Source organism: Cryptomeria japonica, chromosome 9 (genome assembly GCF_030272615.1).
Source record: "Cryptomeria japonica chromosome 9, Sugi_1.0, whole genome shotgun sequence".
In the NCBI taxonomy this organism is placed as follows: domain Eukaryota; kingdom Viridiplantae; phylum Streptophyta; class Pinopsida; order Cupressales; family Cupressaceae; genus Cryptomeria; species Cryptomeria japonica.
In genome coordinates, this window is record NC_081413.1 from 580589036 (window position 1) to 580610922 (window position 21887).

A 21887-nucleotide genomic window follows, 5' to 3' on the forward strand; every position below is an offset into this window, starting at 1 on the left:
TATGATCTCGATCCATATGTAGCATTGATAATATATGGACCAAGCCAATTAGGTTCAAACTTGCCATTTTTCTCATTGTCTTACTGATTCTTTGGATTTTCTCTAAGGGCAAGATCACCAACCTCAAATGTGCAAGATCTAACTCTGTGGCTGTAACTTATGCACATGTCCTATTGATATGCTTTGAGGTAATCAAAAGCAGTTTGTCTTCTTTCATTGATCAATTCTAAGTCATGCAAGCAGGAGACTATGTAGTCTTCATCATTGATCAGGTTTCTCAAAGAGACCCATAGGGAAGGTATCTCAACCTCAATGGGAAATATAGCTTTAGAACCATAAACAAGGGAGTACATAGTGGCTCCAATAGGGGTATGGACACTCCTATGATAAGCCCACAAAGCGGGGTTCAATTGGATGTGCCAATCTCAGTCGACTTCATTGACTGTGTTTTAAAGGATTTTGAGGATATTTTTATAAGAGGCCTCTTCTTGGCCATTACCTTAGGGATAATATGGAGAGGAAAAATGGTGTTGAATATGAAACTTTTTACAAAGCTCATAGACTTCTTGGTTCTTGAATGGTTGGCCATTATCGGTGATGATGGATAGAGGAACACCATAGTGGCATATGATATAATTCATAAAAAAAGGTGGCAATTTAATTTCATGTGATATGGGTAAGGAGAAAAACTTCTTTCCACTTTTTGAAACACTCAATGGAAATGATAATGAATTTGTGGCTAGTGGATGAGAGTGGATGAATTTTCTCCACGAGGTCGAGTCCCCATTGACAAAAGAGCGAAGAGGTGATAATTGTTGCAATTCATGTTTTGGTGCATGTATCAAGTCTCCATGTATCTGACATTTCTTGCATTTCTTAACAAAATGATCAGCGTTGTTCTTCATAGTAGGATAATAGTAACCAATACGCAAGAGTTTTTTAGCTAGGGTAGGACTGCTCAAATGTGCCCCACATCTACCTGCGTGCATCTCTCACAAGGTAGTGTTGGATTTGTCATGCTCAATACATCTAAGTAAGGTACCATCAAGACCCTAATGATATAGGGTATCAGCTAAAATGATATAACGAGAGGGTCAGCAAATAAAGGTTCAACCAATAACTCATAGTATTCAGCGTTACTTGGCATTATTACAAGGGAGGCAATTGTAGCCATTGCATCAGCTACTCTGTTATTGTCCTGATGAATTTGCTCAAATTTGATTATGGTAAAGTAATATTTGAAATCATATACCATTCTCTTGTATGGCATAAGTGTAATGCCCCGCCAGGAAATCCCTAAGGGTTTAAGTTAAAAACACTCAATTAGAGTGTAAATATTTTATTTTTTTTTAATAATTAAGAGCGTTAATGAAAAGTTACAACATTAAGGAAATTTGGAGTTATCTACAAACTTGGATAACACAGTGAAAGGCTAAAAGATCCTAACAGGTTTCCCAACGCAATTACATAACCTTACACCTAACTGAACTTGCGTCAAATGATACATAAATCTGGATGTCCTAATTGTGGGATAATGCTTAAGACATGATTATATATATGTTCGATGATATGACATCTTAGAATTTTAGGAAGTGTTCATTTACTTGGGTGGTTGGGAGGCCATTGAGAGGTTATTAATTCATTGCACTTTAATTCATAATTACATTTAGAGGCCTCCAAATAGGTTCCAAGCGTTTAATATAATGAAGTTCATTCATTGGGTTTAGGGTATCCATTCACAATCGATATCATCCTTTAATATTAAAAGTATGGTTAATCAGATGAGATTCATTCATTAAGGATTAACTACAATTAATAGGGTGAGATCCCTTCATTTGATTTCATGCATAGCCAACTAATGAGTTGTAGTTCTTTTATGAAAGGTTAAATGTGAGTAGCCATAGAATTCATTTGAAGTTTTGATAATGCAAATAAATGGACTAATTTCATTAAGGTGGATATGCATTAGGACACACGAGAGCATCCTCTAAATTAAAATATCGGTAGCTAGATGACATTCATCATTTCAAGATTAGAATAATAAGATCATAGTGATGTTCTCCTATTAGGATTAAAATACAATTATCTTATTGCATATCACTCTCTTTTTTTTTTGTTAAATGAAGTTAATATGAGAGAGATACTTTTACTAAGATTTAATGTATAAACAACTAATCAATTATTTCCCATTTTAGTTCAATTTTAGCAATCATAAGGGAATTCTTTTATTTGGGTTATAATTATGGAAGGCTAGTTGAGTTTCCCCAATTATCAAGTTAATTTTGGTAAGGGTTATTGTTAAGATTAATACGTGAAATAACTAAACAAAATTCATCCAATGTAGTGGAATATAATTAACATGGCGTTGCTCATTTAAGAAGATAAAAGTAATTACCTATATGTTGATCATCCTTTAGATTCCAACTTAGAAATTATAACATTAATTCTATCTTTATTTCCCCTACCCATTTGTTCAATTTACATGCTTAATACAAGTTAATCCAATGATGTAATCTAGCAAGATTCTTTCCACTATTACTACGTTTAATTCACATTATCTAAATACTTTTTCCATAATCTTAATTACAATCTTCCATGAACCTGATTACTACATTTGCCAAGATGAATAATTCTATGCACTTAGAATTAAATTCGTTAGTTTTTCCATCATACACTTATACCAGATAACAACCATCCATGATAATTTAAAGCATGAAACAAAGGAAGCTAAAACATTGCATAACACAGATATGATCTCGGAGTTCACCCCTAAAGGGCTACATCTCCGGGTCTGCTCAACTACAAGACCCCTCTAGCATTTAATATAGTTAAGATTACAAATTTACATGTCTTTTACATCTCTGCCCTTTAGGCGAACACATACACTATTTTACATCTACCTCGATTGATTATTACATAGTGATCCCTTTTAGAACCGGGTCAAATTGAATCATAACGAAAAAAAAAACCTAGATTCTCTTGTTTGACGGTACCCTAACTAGGGGCTTGACCGGCTTATGACCGAACACTATCATATCAAGTCTTACCATTACATAACCAAATTCAATAATAGAAATTTAATTCAGCATAGGCATTATCCGGTAGAGGTATTCGTTTACCATATTGCTCTAACTATTAATGTCGATCCATTGGTAGACTTGCTAAATTAACTTTTATTTAAAAATTCATATTAATCCACCATTACTATTTAGTCCATGTTAATAATAAGTATTAACCCGGGTATGATGTAATCAATATGAAATTAATAACTTGTATTATAGTATGGATTTACTAAATGTTGAATCTCTAAAATCCAAAGATATTATTTAGCAATCTGAGATTAAATAACATAAAAGAAACTGAATTTAGAATTAAATAATATAAAAGAACTAAGTTTAATTTCCCTTATACTAATTTTAAATTCACTTATCAATCTGACTCTTCTTTATTTTTACATATTATACACATATATTCTTTTTTTTTTTTTTCTTTAAAACAATTATATAAATTAATAAAATTAAATAAATAAATAAAAATAAATAAAATAGAATAATTTTTTTTTTGTTTTAACTTTCAAAAAAAAAAGAGAGGGAAGGTACCCACGTGGACAACCACGTGGGGCCCCCCCCTTGGCAGCCCCTACTACCATTGGTAGTGCTGCTACCAAATGGTAGCAGGGCGCTACCTCTGGTAGCGCTGCTACCATTTGGTAGCAGTGCACTACCAATGGTAGCGCTGCTACCAACTAGTAGCAGTGCTGCTATTGTAAGCCACTCCCTCCCAGCCGTATGGGGGGTAGAGATTATAATTTTTTTTTTCTTATTATTTTTTTTTAAAAAAAAAAATTCTATTAAAATTACAATAACAAACACAGTCCAAACTGCCAAAATGTGTAGTCAAGTTTTAATTTATTGAATATATATATATATATATATATATATATATATATATATATATATATATATATATATATATATATATATATATTTTAAAGCCAATTAGAATATGTAAGTAATACAAAAAAAAATATGAATATCTCACCAAAACACACAGTTTGAAAACACAAACTTAAAGCATTTTCCAGCAAACCCCATTTTTTGAAAAACAATCATAGTCACAGCCATTTCTCCCTTCTTCTTTCTTTTTTTTTCCAGATTGTTATGGATTTCAAAAAAAATAGAAGAGTCTTGAAGAATAACCACCAAATCCAAAATAATGTTTGCAATCCATTTTCCATACAAAGATTCAACAAAAGTTAAGCTCTACCAATTTTTCTACAACGGAACTTACTCACAAACATCAATGGACAATCTGAAAACCAATGTTGCAAGAAAGAAAAATACAAAACCCCCTTTTTTTTTGTAACCATTTTAATCAAGCTGATGATCAGATTCTTACCTCAAAATGCATTCCGGGAAGAATATTTTTGATGAAGAGCTCCCAAATCTGCTGCCCTAAAACTCCATCTCTTTCAAAACCTCCAATCCCTCTTTCCAAAAACCATCTCTTTTTTTTTTCCAAAAAAAAGACCCAAAAGAAAAGAACCCCCAAAAACATTTCCAAACTAGGTTAAAAATGAGAAACCCTATTTTTGCCCTAATTTTCAATTTCGAATTTAGGCATTTTTTTTTTTTTTAAAAGAAAATCCAAAATGGAAATCATTCCTTTCCATTATTTATTACATCTTATTTGTTTTCCTTATTAAAATTAAAATGCTTCTATTTCTTATTGAGTTTTAAATTTTAATTTCTCAATATTAATTTTAGGCCTACTTCATATTTCGAAAACTATTGACTAGGGTAAGGCGTTTTGATTAATTTTATTTTCTAAAAATCAATCTTTTATACTATGTCAACTTTACAAGTAAAAAGGAAATAATTTCTTTTAAATAATAAAAATTTACCCTTTTTCTTCCAAAATGCGAAAATGAGTAATTTATTTCTATCTCCCAAATGACTTTAAATCTTTCCTTTCTAAAACACATAACTCATTAAATTCATTATTATTAAAATTAACTATTAAATTAACTCGCTATAACATAATATGGCGACCTTTTTAATAAATGATTATTCTCATGAAGGAGATCTATTTATTCTAATTTTCTCAACTACAAATGCGTAAATGAGCACATTAATCCAAGTTAAATACTTTAAGCTTGCTACAATAATAATTAAAGCAATCTCTTTTTTTTAAATTAACGATTATTCATATAAAAGAACTTCCTATTTTAAATTTCCAAAATACTAGTGCGTACTTCTACTCATTAAACTGAATTGAACATTTGGGATAACAAACTCCACTTACCCCGTGTTAGGCATGCAAACCGAGGAAGTCCACCAAATCACCCGACACGCAACCCAACGAAAAGAAATCCCCACGAACCACACATGCGATGCTCACCTGACCATGGCTAAGGCAAGACGAGAGTTTAATGATCCCCAAATCTGGATTCTAAGGATGGAGGAGGTTTACTCAAACCTGCGAACCCCGAAGGAGATGAACCTCGCCTTAGGCGGTGTCGTACCTACAATCTCCTGCACTCATGAATCACGCAAGCATACATATACATATACATATTCAATGAAGGCGTTAGCTCGAGATTTATCACAAGAGTTAGGAAACAATTACATTTACACAAGAATCGATGCAAAAGCACAATAATAAGTATGCACAATTTATTTATATTATCTAAACTACACATTGCATCACGGTTAACCTACCATTCAAGAGTACCACATAGGAAGTCAACCAAAGTCAAACGGGTTTTACAAGTCCGACTAGGGTATGGGCATTACAATAAGATTTTTATCTTTTGTCTTATAATCATCATTAACTTGTCTAATCACTAACTGGGAGTCACCAAGAACAGGCAACTCTAAAATTTTCCATTGTGGTTTTCTCTTGTATAGATGATTAGAATGAGATTTTCAAAGGTGGACCTTACTTTTATAATCCAATTGGTCTCTTCATCAAATATTGGCATGTGAATTTAAACTTAGTAGAGGATCTCCCTTCAAGGGTTCCTCTTTGGTTGCATCTTTTGTGTTTTCCATTAGAGTTTTGGAGACATTACATATTACAGAGGATTTCTCTACTTCTTAGAAAACTAGTGGGAAAAACTCAACAAACTTTGTACAAAAAGCTAATTATCTATGCTCATTTTTAAGTAGAAAATGATTTGAATAATCCTTTTCCAGACTCAATCAAAAATTTTCTAGGTTATTCTTCTTAGATTCAATAGTTAGATTATGAAAACCTCCCTTTTTATTGTCAAATTTTTCATGTTTACAGGAACCTTCAACAACAATGCTCTGGGGTTAACTAGACCTCTATAGAAAAAAATCTCATTTTTCTACTCCTAAGGTGGATAAATGGAAATCTCCTATGCTTGAAACTGTTGTAGATAAAGAGAGTTTTAAGCCTATCAATCCTCATAATAAGGGAAGGGGTCAAAATCAAACATTCAAGGAAATGCAGAATCATATGGCTTCAATCACTTTGATGTTTTGGAGGCTCTAGCTCAAGAGGAGGGGTTTCCAATTGATTTATATTCTAGGGCTACTACCATGGAAATAGATGCTATGTAGGAAAGAGATGATGGTAATGAAACATTACCAACTAGCAAGGTGCAAGATTCTTATTTGCCTTCCCATGGTGTTGATATATCAGTGCCTATTGGTGCTATAGAAGAGCATGATGATATAATTTTGGAAAATTTGGTCAAAGAGGCTTTAGATTCTAGTAAATGTAGTCAACCTTACCAAGCTATCAATTTGCAGCAAAAATTTCTCAAAAATGTTACACCTAATAAATATTCTAAAGTTAGACATAAGAAGGATGAATAGAAGGTCAAATTAGCTAGAGAGTTGTTGATGGAATTTGGGATAGTAAAACCCATTTACTCTTATTTCTCCCAATGATTATTCTCTTAGAATATAAGGGGTTTTAATAGGATCTATAGACAAAAGGATATTTTTTATTCGGTTGTTGCTCATTTTCTATATATTATATCTATTAAGAAACTAAGTTACAGTGGATGGCATGATGCAACATGCTCCTAGACTATGGAGGTTTAATCAATGTCATTGCATTGGGGGACTTGGTTTTTCTAAAGGTGTGGTTTTCTTATGGGATATATATCCAAGATTTCTTAGGTTTGGTAGATCTCTAGTTGTTCCTTTATTTCTATTGTAGCATCAAGCTTAGATTTAAGAAAATTATTCTAATCACTAATGTGTATGCTCTGACTATTGGAATCAATGAACACTGAGATGGGGGAGTGAATCAGTGTTCTACAATTTATTAGATTATTAAACTGATTTTTAAACCACCAAAAGAAAAGAATAGAAAGTATAATGCAAAAAATCCAAGAAAATAAACATACAACCATAACACCAAAAATTTTACGTGGAAACCCGAAAAGGGAAAAAGCATAGTGAGATTTGAACCCAAACTATTATTATACTATGGCTAGTAGTAAAACAATATTACAAAAGAAGAATTCACTTGCATTTAGGCACATTGCTCAATTACAAAATAGGGTTGCAAACCCGGAGGACTCACTATCCTACAATTGAGATATAGAGGAAATTAAAAAGTTTGAACTGCAATATAGAATTTCCTAATGCCAGAAATCAATTCTCGTTAAGAACAAAATGATCTGCAGCCATTGATTTAAAAATCAGCTCTGTTCTGCTTTGTTGCCAAATATCGGATCAACAAAACCCAAGATGCGCACATGAAACTGTGCTCAATCATACCTAAAATAATTTTGGACACATATATTCACACCAAAATAATCACTCGTCCATCTTATACATCCATACCACCAAAATAGATGTCTCTCAAGACGACTTCACAAGACTGCAAAACATGAAACATGTAGTCTCATGTCAGCTCAATCCATCACAAATTCATATTCCAACCTAAAACATGTAATAATTGGCTTCATACACAATGGCACAAACTCCTTGAACACAACACCAGTCACCAAAATCATCCCTAGAGTTTCGCAACACACGTTACCCAACTGTCCACATAATAACTCTTTTCTTTCAGAATCACCAGATACCGAAACCCCAATCTTGCACCTAATTCAACACTGAATGTCAGGATCACAAAGTAATTTGTCTCAAACCTTGAACCAACTGCCTAGATCACCGCAACCAAAAATAATTCACCAAAATCAAGATGTGCACCATGATCTCATGCTCTACCGATTATTGTGTTCCACCTTCCAGACTTATACCTTATGAAGAGAATGACTTCCAGTAAATCAATTCTATAGATATCGGATAGGATCACTAGGCTGAGTTTCCATCAATGACAACCCCTAAGTAATCTCCATGCATCTAATATCATCGAAACAGTGTCTCTTGCCAACACTGACTGATCTCTTTTGAAAATATTTTCTTTCGTCTCATTTAAAATAGGTTCGATCTCTTGCTCATTTCCTTCCTTGGATTACTACTATTGACTTTAATACGTGCTCAATTTTGAGGATAAAAGGGGAGGGATTGCCAAATTGGATCCCTCTTTTGGACTTCTACGGGAGCATATGGAGCTTCTTAATTTAATTGATGTGAACTTGTAATGGTATCTACACTTGGAATAATAGGATGATGTTATTTTTGGTTGAATAGATTTCTTGTTTCCTTCTTCTGTGATGGAAATAGATGGAACCCCACTTTTGATATTCTTGATTGGAGAAATTCAGATAACTGGATGATCAAATTTTCAAAAGTTTAATTTATAGTTCCTAATAACCCTTCATTTAAGTTTTAACTTATGTTTCTTTGAGAGGTCTCACTCTTGGGTTTGATGGTTGCATGGTGTAGACAAGGAAGTCCTTGTTATGGGACAATAATGTCTTCCTTTGTTAAGAAATTATCATTTGTGAAATACAAGCTTAAAAGGTAGCACTTTGGTAACTTGCTTCTCACTAAAAGGACAATTCAAGAGTGTCTACATGTTATCACTCACATAATCTGAGATAATGGCTTAACAAAGGACCTCAAAAGAGTAAATAATTGGTTGCAAAAGACTTAGAGGAATGTGAGCTTCCTGAGTAAATCTTTTGGAAGCAAAAGGAACGTGTTGATTGGCTTCAAAAGGTGTTAGGAATATGGCTTTATTCCATAACTCAATTAAAGCTCGTATGACAATATATTTCCTCGCTAGTCAACTCAAAAGGAATTGAGCTGACATCCTTGAGGGAGATGTCACAGGAGGCTAAATAGTTATATTTAGCTTTGTATAGTGAAGTTTATCCTCCTAATGGAGAAGAGGACAAGTTTATTTTGGATTTTATTTACTCTTTGGTCAATATTGCGGTGAAAGAATCTTTAGTTCAACCAATCTCTCTATCAGAATTAGAAGAGGTTGTTTTTGGAATTAATGAAGGAAAAGATCCTAGTCCTAATGGTTTCCCCATAGATTTTTTTTAAAATTTTTGTGATTTTATTAAAGTTAATGTCTTAGAAGTGATTTAGGAGTCACAACCTAGCAAACAAATGCTTTGTTCCTTTGGTTTATCTAGGTATTCCTCTAGGTGTGGGTAGATAGCTTGGAGGGTACTGCCAGGAGCTATTGGATAAGTAACATTAGACAGTCAATCACTAGACTCATAGATGGATTTCCACTACTGGAAGGGTGACCCTTTGTAGTCATTGATTAAGGCTCTCCCTATTTATAGGTGTTTTTTTCAAGTGGCTCCTTTCTGCTTTATTTAAGAATTTGATGCTCTTTCCAAACAATTTCTCTAGAGTGGAAATTTGTTTTCGTCTAAGTGAAGATTGGTCAAGTAGAAGACTATGTGTTGACCAAAGAGAGAGGGAGGACTTGGTCTTTGTTTAGTTGTTTTAAATGGGCAAGTTCTAGTTGATAAATTATATTGGCATTGATGCACAAGTAAACATTTCGGTTTTGGCTCGAATTCTTACTAGGAAGTATCTCATAATGGTTAGCAATTTAGATGTACCTAGGTGTCACCTAAAGGGGAAGGGTTCTATGACTTGGCATACTCTAAAGTCTGGGGCAAAGCTAATCAAATAGGAGCTTTTTTGGATCTATAATTAGGGCTCTAAAGCCCCGCTTTGTTTGGATTCTTGGGATGATCACTTCCCAATCCTCTATATACATATTATTAGTTAACATCCATAGAAACTATTTCATATGTACACATATATATTAATAAGGTAACCAATATATGAAAACAAACATACATTATTTATTTTAACTTTGTTAAAGAGATATTAAGATTGTTTACAACAATAAAGCAATAAATCATAAGAATAATGTTCAAATTTTAAAAACTAAATGAAAAAAGGAATTACTTTAAGAATCATTTTATTTTCTATATGAATATGGATATTAGTATTCATTTAATACATTATTTATTTTTAAAATTATATTTATTTCACTTGTAAATTATTTTTTATTAATTAGATATCATTAATATTATTAATGCATTGACATAAGATGAGCATCTATCTATTGGTATTCCTATTCATTTTTGTCTCATTTATCTTTCTTAATAGAAATAATACTCATGATATTGAAATATAATTGAACTTCTACCACTTAAAAATAAATGAATCTTACATTAAAATTAAAGATTTTTTATTGACGCAATCATGTCATTATAGTCCTCCTTATTATTAGTATTCTTCTCTTTTTTTTCTTGTTATTGTTGTTCTTCTATTTTCTTTTTTCAAATTGAAAGACTGATATTGAGATTTTGAAAATATTCTTCCTTGAAGTTGTTCCAAATGTAAACTTTTACCCTTATAAAAACGATTTAAATTCTAATTAAACATAGTTTAATTAGCAAAAAATCAATTGTGTATTGATACAATAGAAAAGAAAGGTATAATAAAATAATAATCAGAATGAATTAACTTTATATCAATGGATTCTATTTCAATTGATTGCTTTCGTTTGAGTTTAATTTTGGTGGAGAAAGAATTGACTCAAGTAATTCACATGGAAATGCAGGGAATTTGTCCCTTGAGATGGATGAACATACAAATGGCGTGTCCATTTCCATACTCCATAGCTCAACATCTAACTCCGAATTAGATTCACACTCATGTGTGGGATTAGCAGAGCAGGATGCATCTAATACTGCCATTGCATAAGTTTCCATTGGAAATCCGAAGTAATTGAATTAGCCATTCTAGAAATTCCAATTGCGTCATGTCCTGCTATGCCCATATCACTCTGAAAGCTTCCTTCTACTTCCCTAGTTTGCACAGAAGAAGATTTTGCTTGTACTTTCACTTGCTCTATATCTCTAGTCATTTCTTCTATGCACAATTTATTCGTTAGGGTCTCCATCCTTGCTAAAGAGTGATTATGATTATTCTCATATGAATGAGAAGCTTTAAATGCAATCCCCAGCATAATATCTGACAAAAAAATTAGATTCAGAATCATGCGGGGGATATGTTAACTCGGTATTGGAAGCTTCAAATTCTCCCATTGCATTACTTTCCATTGGAATTCTTGAAAGAAATGAATGGAGCATTCTAGAATATTCAACTGCATTATTTCTCACTATGGCCATATCATTTTGAATTCGTACTTTTAGCTGTGCTTTTTCTATATCTCTAGGCATTTCTTCTATGCTCAAATTACTCATTAGAGTCTCCATTGAGACTGAGGCATGATTATCGTTATTCCTGTATGAAAGAGGACCTTTAATTACATTTCCTGTGAAAACCTCAAGGCTTTGTTGTGGGAGAGTTACTTGTTTAAACTGCACTTGTGCTTCACCAAAATTTAGGGTTTGTACAGATTTTTGAAGCTTTCTTTTCAGATGAGATCTCCACTAGTTATTTATCTCATTGTCTGTTCGGCCTGGGATCGTTTCTGCTATCAGTGACGATCTGTAAAAGCATGTCATAAATCTAATCAATACTAAATGAAATCTCTTGTTCACTGAGGTAATGTATTTCAAGTATGACAAGAACATTATAAAATTGAATTAAAAAGAGAGATATATATTAAACTATCCACCTGCTACCGCAGCTTCCATGAAGGTCAATTATGGTACATTCTTCTTGAGGAGTAATATTGCCGCGTTTAATATCAGGACGAAGATAGTTTAACCACCTTAATCTGCAACTTCTTCCACATCTTTGCAGCCCTGTAAAATGTGAAATGCTTTTGAGTTGGTAAAATGGTTAAACCATCAGTTTAATGGTTTCCTGGAAATTGTGTCTTGCTCGGTTTACTGAGAATAGATTTTTTAATGGTTTTATTTTCGGGTAAGAAATTTCTGTATTTAATATAAATCAATATAAACTTTGGTTCTGCCTTTATCAACCAAAAAAAAATATGTAAAATTTTAAAACATTTTAAATAAATTTATTATTTCAATCAAATAAATATTCATATAATCAACTAAATAAACAAATGAAGATTGAATAGAAGAATTGTTTTCAAATGTTTTAATTTCAAATTGAGCTATTGATAGTTTTCATGTTTTTAATAGTCTTTTTTTTTGTATTGTAGAATATAAAATTGAAATAATATGATTCTTAATCAAGATAGATGATATTAAAATATTAATATTTATTATTTTACCTTTTTAATTATATATAATAAGATAATTAATTGTGTGGATAGAAAGAATATGGATTTTCGAAAGAGCTCAAAGATTTTAAAAAAAGAAATCCATATATATCAATATTTACAAATTAAAAAAAAAATGAAAAACTAAAAGTATAGAAATTATAATTAAATACAAAATAAGATATATAAATATTAATTAAATGTAATATAAAATAAACACATATACTAGTTAGAGTTTCAGCATCATATTGAACAATACTAATAACTTAATCAATACTAATAAATTAATCATTTGATTTTTTTAATTTTTTTTATGAATAGGTCTTCTCCATTAATTAAAAATATTAAAATACATATTCACAAAAAAAAAGGGAGGGGATACAAGATCACCCCCTAGATCAAATGCCCTAGGCCTGAACCATAAAACAATCAACTATTCATCAAAAAAAAAAAGGCACAGCCCACAGAGAAAGCCACCTTAGACAGCCAGAGCAATGGCAGCCGAGGGGGATCTTGATCATCCTTTTTACCCTATACATCAGTGGAGTCAGGGATCGGATTTGGAAGGGACCACCCATCTTTTTCTTTTTCTTTTTCTTGTTCATCTTCTCTTTCCTTCCTCCTTTCTGAAAACCAAAAATAAAAATAAAAAAAATGCAACGCTAGGCGAGGAAACCACTTGGAGGAAATGGCAGCAAATACAGCATTAAAGCTACTAACAAGTAACTGAACCAGATATAAAAATATACATTCTTTCAAGAGCTATATTATAACCATACAAGAGGCTGAGAGTAAAAATAACTAAGACTCTGTCTTAAATATCAAAATTATAATTGTTCTAAATCTGTTATCCTAAAACTCTTTTCATTGTAAATCTAAAGACTTTAAGACTTATATCCCATCTGAAAATAAGATACTCTTCCAATAAAAATCATCTCAACTGATATATATAACAATAATTATATTAAGAATGGAAATAAAATTTCTGAAAATCTATGCATATAGCATCAACTTTTGGAGGAAAAACATTTGCAGAATTTGTATGCATTGGATAAGATAAGAAGGGAGTACCGGATGCCTTAGCCAAATTGCTCCAGCAGCGGTCACCGTGAAGTTTAACGTATCGTAAGAGACGAATATCCTCCTCAACTGTCCATACCCTTCTCTGAACCTCTTCAATATTTATACATTTCAGAGGGCAAAATATATATAGACATGCTCCAAGTCATTCAATTTCTATTTCTACATCCTCTGTATAAAAGCTGTGTATATGTAGACATCTACGATAATAATTTCATGAAAACGAATGACAATGATTTAAAAGAAGCAAAAGTCCAATTCAATGTATCTGTACTAAGAACAAAATGTTTTTTTTAGCGTGGAGGGCAAAATATATCTAGTTGGGTATTTCAAACCAAATTCTATTTCTACCTCCTCTGTATAAAAGCCGTGTATATGTAGACATCTACGATAATAAATTCCTGAAGACGAATGACAAATGAATGTATCTGTAAGCGGAGATATGGTGGACATGTGGCGATGGCCTATTATTGTGAGCTGTACACAGAATAACAACACAAAAGCAAAATGTTTTGGACTTACAGGTGTGTTTATGATGGCTCCTTAAAAAAACAGAAGTGGCCGCAGATTTTGTGTTTCATGTGGTGGGATACAAGAGATATAGGGTGGGGACCTTTAACTTATCTTTTGTCAATTCTATTTGTAATTGAATTTAAGGTACATTTCTTTTGGACACATTGTTTGTTTGTTTGTTTTTTGTCTTATGTGTTGAATTTTACATAAGATTGTGTTTTTGACAAGTGGACTGATATACATTACTTACAAAACGTTATCTCACATTTTGGATTCTTCAATTGAATTCAGAAGCTTCCTTAACCAATTACCCCACATTCAATAATTGGAATCTTTATACCTAATTCCTTGTTTTATCCAGGCTTCAATAGAAGTTTTAACAAGTCATATCATTCTATAAAATTAAATTTTATACTCTGATTATTTAATGGTTTTGAATGGTTTTGATTGTAAATGAAAAATCATTATATATATATATATATATATGAGAAATATGAGAAATGTAAGTTTTTTAAAATTTTTAAATTTTCAAAAGAATTTATCATTACTATTGATCTAAAAGTTTAGATGTTATGATAGATTTTTAGGAATGATAAATTTTTTAAGTTATTTTTGAGATTTCTTTATATTTTTTTTATATTAATTATAAGAAATAAAATAGCACATATGAATCTGGATAAACCATCGAGCTAGGACTACTCAACCATAAGTGTCATACAAAAAAGTAGATCCACATGTTTAAACAAAATAGTAGAAAGTATGAGCTCTGTCCTATACAACGTATACAAGTATGCTATCCTATACATATCATCTCAGTTGTCCTATACATTATGAGACTTATACATATATGTTGCAGTGTGCATTACAATCCGTCAAAACATAGTCTTCCATGGTCTTCTGTAGTCATAGACCTCCCTAATTGTGGTATCCAATGTTGAGGAAAATGGGGTACGCTCCTTGTTATACTTTAACCATGTGTATCCATATGATAGTTCTAATTATCAATTTTTTCTTTTGAGATCTTTATGTTCAATGAAACCTGTGAAGCAACTTTGTGAAAAATGAGTCTCTTGAGAGACTCAGTAAGCTCCCCGTCTCTACTCTGAAACTTAGCCTCATTGTAACTTTTCCAAATAGTCCAAAGTATTTCACAAGTTAAAATAGACCAGAAATAATTAATATCATTTTTCATTCCTTTAATAAATCCATGAATAACATCTATATGAGAGATACCACTCTGAAATTAAATGCCAAACATATTCCAAATTTCTCTAGCAAAGAGGCAATTAAAAAATATATGTGAAATATTCTCAGGAGTTCTGCATAGTGAGCACATAGAAGAGTTATTTTACATATCTTTGATAGGTAATATTTACAATATCAGTAGCCATTTGAAACATTTTTTCTTAGGTAAAATAATGGAATGCCAATGATAAGAAAATACCTTCTGCCATTCCTCCTTGGTATACTACAAATTCCAAATAGAATTAAGATAAACAAAAATATCATCATTAGAAAGTAAAGAATTATAAATCAATTTAGCAATAGCTCTGGGCAGAGGGGGGGCATTCATCCATGTGTAGGGGGAGGGCCTACCCTCTCTCACTACACATGGAATGGATAGGTCAACCCTATCACAAGCAGCTTTAATCAAGGAGTAAGTCCTCCCATTGGAATGGAGGATATGAAATCTTTGTTGCAGAATGTCCCATGGGATAACTACACCATTACTAATGATATCATTGAATGTTTTAATCCCTTTAAGAGCCCAACTTTTAGCTAAGTACCCATGCATGAGAGCCAAGGGTTTGTCATTATGAAATAAGTTCCACCAAATACATTTATCAATATCAATAGTATTGTTATTGTCAACCAGCCCATTGTTGGCAATCAAATGCCTGGTATATTCTCAGGCCTTCCAAATAGTTTTGAATACTGAGAATCATGTTGGTGATGCAGGGAATTTTCCAGCAATTAAGTCAACAAAGGGGAGTTGTTTCCACCCTTTGGCTTGTTTAGGAACAGTAAATCTAATATTGATTCAAACAAGGATTTTCCAGGGTTCATCTCCTTCTAAAGAATGGAATATCCATTTGGTTGCGAGTGAGATACCCTCAAGGCGAAGGTCCTTCATTCCTAGACCTCCCATGCATTTGTCCAGACAACACCAACTCCATTTGATAGAGTGCCACTTCATGTTACCTTTACCATCAAACCATAGGAATCTTCTAATAACCTTCTGAATATCATTAATCTAATAATTGTAAAACATTCAAACAAATGAGTAGTACAATGTGTAGGATGAGAGAATATTTTGACATACTTTCAATCTACCTGCAAGAGAGATACATCTTGTTCCATTTGTTAAGCTTGTGGTCCAGTTCCACTCTATCCCACAACCACATCTCCTTCAAACTGGGTTTAACCGCAAAAGGAATACCCAAGTACCTAATTGAATTTGAGGGTCCTCCCCATTGATATTCAAATTTAGATAGCCACCCAGGGGGGGTTTCCTCCCATCCCAACATCATGGATTTGGGATCTAAGACCTTGGCTCTTGAAGCTTCACAAAATATTCTTAGCTTGTGAAGTAGGGAGCTGAAGTTATCTTCTTATAACTGTAGAAAGAAAGTTTTTTCATCTACAAATTGGACATTGATCAAATCCTTGTTATAGGGAAGGGTAGTGCCCTACACTTTGGGGGAGAGTGAATTGTCCCTGAGCAAATAGAACATAGCATCAGCAGCTATCGCAAAGAGAATGGGGGCCAGGGGAAACCTTGCATGATAGACTTGCTGAGTGAAAAACTATGTGAACAAGATCCATTAATAACTATTTGAGTAGAGGAATCATTAAGTAGGACCTCCACCATCTTGCAGAATCCTTTAGTGAAGACAAATTCTTCACGCATCATAAGTAAACACCTCCATTCCACCTGATCATATGCCTTTTCAAAGTCTATGGGAAACATAACCACTTTTTGATTGGTGATCTTATCCCAATTCATGTCTTCCCAGCTTGTGATTAGGTTTTTTTAAGGATGTATCTTCCCTTAATAAATCTAGTTTGGGTGTTACTCACCACCTTAGGAAGGATTGCTTCTAATATGAGTGCAAGCATCTTGGCTAGGATCTTGTACAATACATTGAGGAGGGTGGCTGGCCTCCAATTCTTGACAAGTGATTTATCCCCATCTTTAGGAGTTACTTTAACTACCCCTTATTGATCTCCGGACTTAGAGTTTCGGTATTAAGAGCCTCTTGATATACTTGAAGCAAACTTTCTCAGATCTAATAATAATTGACCTTATAGAATTTTGCAGGGAGCCCATCTGGACCGGGGGCTTTATCATTACTTAGGCTCTTAATGGTTCTTTTGATCTCCTTGATGTTGACGGGTCTGGTAAGGGAAGCTGCACCTAAATCTGACATCTTTTTAGGAATGAGATTTCTACAATGGCTAAGAGCATGGGTGGACCGAGATGGGTCCCACTTTGAGGTGAAGAGATTCTCATCTAGTACCCGAGAAAGGCCTTCTGAATATCCTTTATATCAGTCATCTCCACACCATCCAACCAGATCTTATCAATTCTCTTCTTAAACTCCTTTTGTCTGAGCATCATTTCTCACTATGGCCATATCATTTTGAATTCTTACTTCTAGCTGTGCTTTTTCTGTATCTCTAGTCATTTCTTCAATGCTCAAATTATTTATTAGAGTCTCCATTGAGACTGAGGCATGATTATCGTTATTCCTGTACGAAAGAGGACCTCTAATTACATTTCCTGTGAAAACCTCAAAGCTTTGTTGTGAGAGAGTTACTTGTTTAGACTGCACTTGTGCTTCAGGACTACAATTTTGATAACTAACATTTAGGGTTTGTGCAGATTTTTGAAGCTCTTTTTTCAAATGAGATCTCCAGTAGTTTTTTATCTCGATGTCAGTTCGGCCTGGGATCGTTTCTGCTATCAGTGACCACCTGTAAAAGCATGTCATAAATCTAATCAATACTAAATGAAATCTCTTGTTTACTGAGGTAATGTAATTCAAGTATGACAAGAACATTATAAAATTGAATTAAAAAGAGAGATATATATTAAACTATCCACCTGCTACCCCAGCTTCCATGAAGGTCAATTATGGTACATTCTTCTTGAGGAGTAATATTGCCGCGTTTAATATCAGGACGAAGATAGTTTAACCACCTTAATCTGCAACTTCTTCCACATCTTTGCAGTCCTGTAAAATGTGAAATGCTTTGAGTTGGTAAATACATGAAAGGATCTAAATATATGTCAAAATGTGAAATAAAAAAAATAAAATCAAAATGTCAAATAAAAAATATAAAACCGAGGAAGAACAAGAATTGAGCATCAAACCGTTCCTCTCACTGCAAGTTAGGCTCTCTTTTGTTGTTGTGTCAATTTCCATTGCCCATAAACATATAATTGTATAAAGTTTATTTTGGTTTCTTTTAATTATGCTTAAAAACTCTGGTTCTGGGCAGTTGGGAATCTGCCATAATCGTTTTTAGCCCCATTTTCTTCAGACTGCTAAATTTTGATAGCTCTGTTAAAATGGTTAAACCATCAGTTTAATGGTTTCCTGTCTGTTGAGGAGATCGTGTCTTGCTGGGTTTACTGAGAATAGATTTTTTAATGGTTTTATTCTGAGGTAAGAAATTTCTGTATTTAATCTAAATCAATATAAACCTTGGCTCTGCCTTTACCAACCAAAAAAAAGTATGTAAAATTTTAAAACATTTTAAATAAATTTATTATTTCAATCAAATAAATATTCATATAATCAATTGAATAAACAAAAGAAGATTGAATAAAAGAATTTTTTTTCAAATGTTGTAATTTCAAATTGAGCTATTGATAGCTTTCATGTTTTTAATAGTCTTTTTTTTGTATTGTAGAATATAAGATTGAAATAATATGATTCTTAATCAAGATAGATGGTATTAAAATATTTATATTTATTATTTTACTTTTTTAATTATATATAATTAATTTTGTGGATAAAAAGAATATGGAATTCAAAAGAGCTCACAAATTTTAAAAAAAGAAATCCATATATATCAATACTTACAAATCAAAAAAATGAAAAACTGAAAGTATAAAAAATTATAATTAAATACAAAATAAGATATATAAATATTAATTAAATGTAATATAAAATAAATACATATACCAGTCAAAGTTTCAGCATCATATTGAACAACGCTAACAAACAAGTGCCACATAGTGGCGAGTACTTTATTAATTGTCACTAATTTATTATTTAATTTAATTTAATTTATTTGATATTATTTATCTTTAGACAATTGTGTTGTCTTAAATGTATAATTATAAAATATTTCACGAATAACATATTAAAATCTTAGCCATATTAACTTTAATCATAATATTAACCATAAACTTAATACTAATTAAACCCTAACCCTATAACCCCAATTTAAATTTTTGGAACACCAACTCCTATCCTAATTGAACCCTATTATTAACTCTAACCCTAATCCTAACCTAATCTTGAACTAAATTTTATTTTAGAATGCTTAATTTTATTTAATGCTGGTATATATTTTTAATATTTACATTAGATCCATGATCCTAATTCAATTATTATTTAATATGTACATTAGATTAAGAATTGTATTTCAAATTTGAAAAGAAGGCTTGTAATAAAATAATTTAATAAACCATTTAAATATTCAAAAAAAATAAAAATTTTAATAATCATTTTTTAATTTTTTAATATTTTTTATATTATAAATCGAGAGACCAAAAAAGATGTTTATACAGATGAGTAGGCAAGGCCTCAACAGTGAGACCAAAAAGGACTAGATGAGTGTCATATACAATGCACTAAAAGAAAGCTCTAAAATAAAGTTGTGCTTGTTGCCATAAGGAACTAGAGGAGGATTTCATCCTGGTCTTCTAGCCATGTGGTCCACCCCTGTGGTCCTTCCATCCAGACCACCTTCTTCCTTTCCATGATTTGTATGCACATGTCAACCATGTTGAAGGGGGGAGCTCTGGTATCTTGGAGTTCTTTAATCAATTTCTTAACTGCACTCTCAAAGGCAATTTGATTTTTTGTGATCCTTGCCCATTCATAACCATCTTGCATCTCATATATAAACATGGCGGCTCGGCCTTCTTTGAGGAACCGTAGGAGTTTGTTTCATTCAACATTCATCAGGAAGCAAACCTGTACAGCAATTTTATAATGTGTGAGTTTTTTAAAAAAACCAATAAGTTCCCTAGCATTACCTTGGAACTTCTCCTCATTTTTGAGTTTCCAAATAAACCAAAGGATAAAAGAAGACAAAATTTGCCAAATTAAGTTAACATCCTTTTTAAGATTATGGACAAAACCAGTAACTATATTATAAGTGAAGACATGCTCAGTAATGGATATTCCAAACATTAACCAGATCTCCCTATGGGTGTCAACATGAGTGTTCTTAGAGAGATTGAGGGTGTTACAGGCATTCCTAATCATATTGTAGGTCCGCTTATACGAAGCAAGGAGATTAAATTTACTACTAAGTTCCTCCCAGGTGATGAGGTTGTCATTTTCTAGGATATCCATAAGATACTTGATCCCCTTGTTATGCCAGAATCTAGTAGAACAGCCTTGGGTTAAGGCCAGTGGCTTAGAGTTGTGGTGGAGGTTCCACCATATCAACCTTTCACCATGTATAGTGTTGTCACAGTCATTGTTAGAGTTGCAGATAAGTCTACGCACATGCTCTGAGGCTTTCCAGATGGACTTAAAGACCTAGGTGCCTTGGACAGACACCGAGAAACTTCCAGCAAGTAGATCACTGAGTGGGAGGAGTTTCCATGATTTGGCAACCTTGGGTAATCCATTTCGAATGTTGTTTCTGGTAAGAATCTTCCAAGGTTCTTGCCCATCTAGTGCATGAAATATCCATTTGGTGGCAAGGGAGATTCCTTGCAGCTTAAGATCCTTAAGGCCCAAACCTCCAAGTTTTTTGTCTAAGTGGCACCAGGCCCATTTTACCGCATGGGCCTTTCTTTTGCCCTTACCATTAGACCAGAGAAAGCATCTGATAGCCTTTTGAATTTTATAAATTTGATCATTGTTGAACATCCAAACTAAAGAGTAGTAGATACTGTATGAGGAGAGGATTTTTTGACATACTTGAACCCTACCTGCTAGGGAGAGGATCCTATTATCCCATTTGTTGAGCTTCTTATCAATTTTCCCTTTAACCCAGGTCCACATGTCCTGAAGAGAGGGGGAAATAGAGAAGGGGATACCGAGATACTTGACAATCATGTTGGGTCCTCCCCATGAGTACCCGTCTTGCTGTAGCCAGTCTGGAGGTTCATCCTTCCAGCCAAGTAAAATAGATTTAGAGCTGGAGATCCTAGCTCCAGAGGCTTTACCAAAGGTGTCAATTTTTAGGTTGAGGGAATCAATGTTTTGACTAGAGAGCTCCAGGAAAAGAGAAGTATCATCAGCAAATTGGATATTCAACAATTCCAAGTCATCCGGCAGCACGATGCCAGGGACTCTAGGAGATAGAGTATCATCTCTAAGGAGATAAGAGAGGGCATCTGAGGCAATAACAAACAGAGTAGGGGCAAGAGGGCAACCCTGCCTTATGGATCTAGAGAGAGGAATAGGCTGGGATAGGGTTCCATTAACTTCAATCATGGCAGAAGAATCTTTGAGGAGAAT

General features: G+C 32.9%; 1 protein-coding gene across 1 annotated transcript in view; it reads right to left on the minus strand.

Annotated features, from left to right (window-relative positions):
• Window positions 1-17600, minus strand: part of LOC131042574 (myb-related protein 305-like) — a gene marked incomplete at its 3' end in the record, with an annotated part of 30267 nt that extends 12667 nt beyond the window's left edge. Inside the window, exons 1-5 of the mRNA XM_059211776.1 lie at window positions 17475-17600; window positions 15614-15637; window positions 13992-14133; window positions 13648-13794; window positions 12019-12148 (exon numbers count right to left, since the gene is read on the minus strand). Coding sequence (XP_059067759.1) covers window positions 12019-12148; window positions 13648-13794; window positions 13992-14133; window positions 15614-15637; window positions 17475-17600 — 569 coding nt within the window. The remainder of the gene's footprint in view (window positions 1-12018; window positions 12149-13647; window positions 13795-13991; window positions 14134-15613; window positions 15638-17474) is intronic.
• Window positions 17601-21887: the final 4287 nt, after the last annotated feature.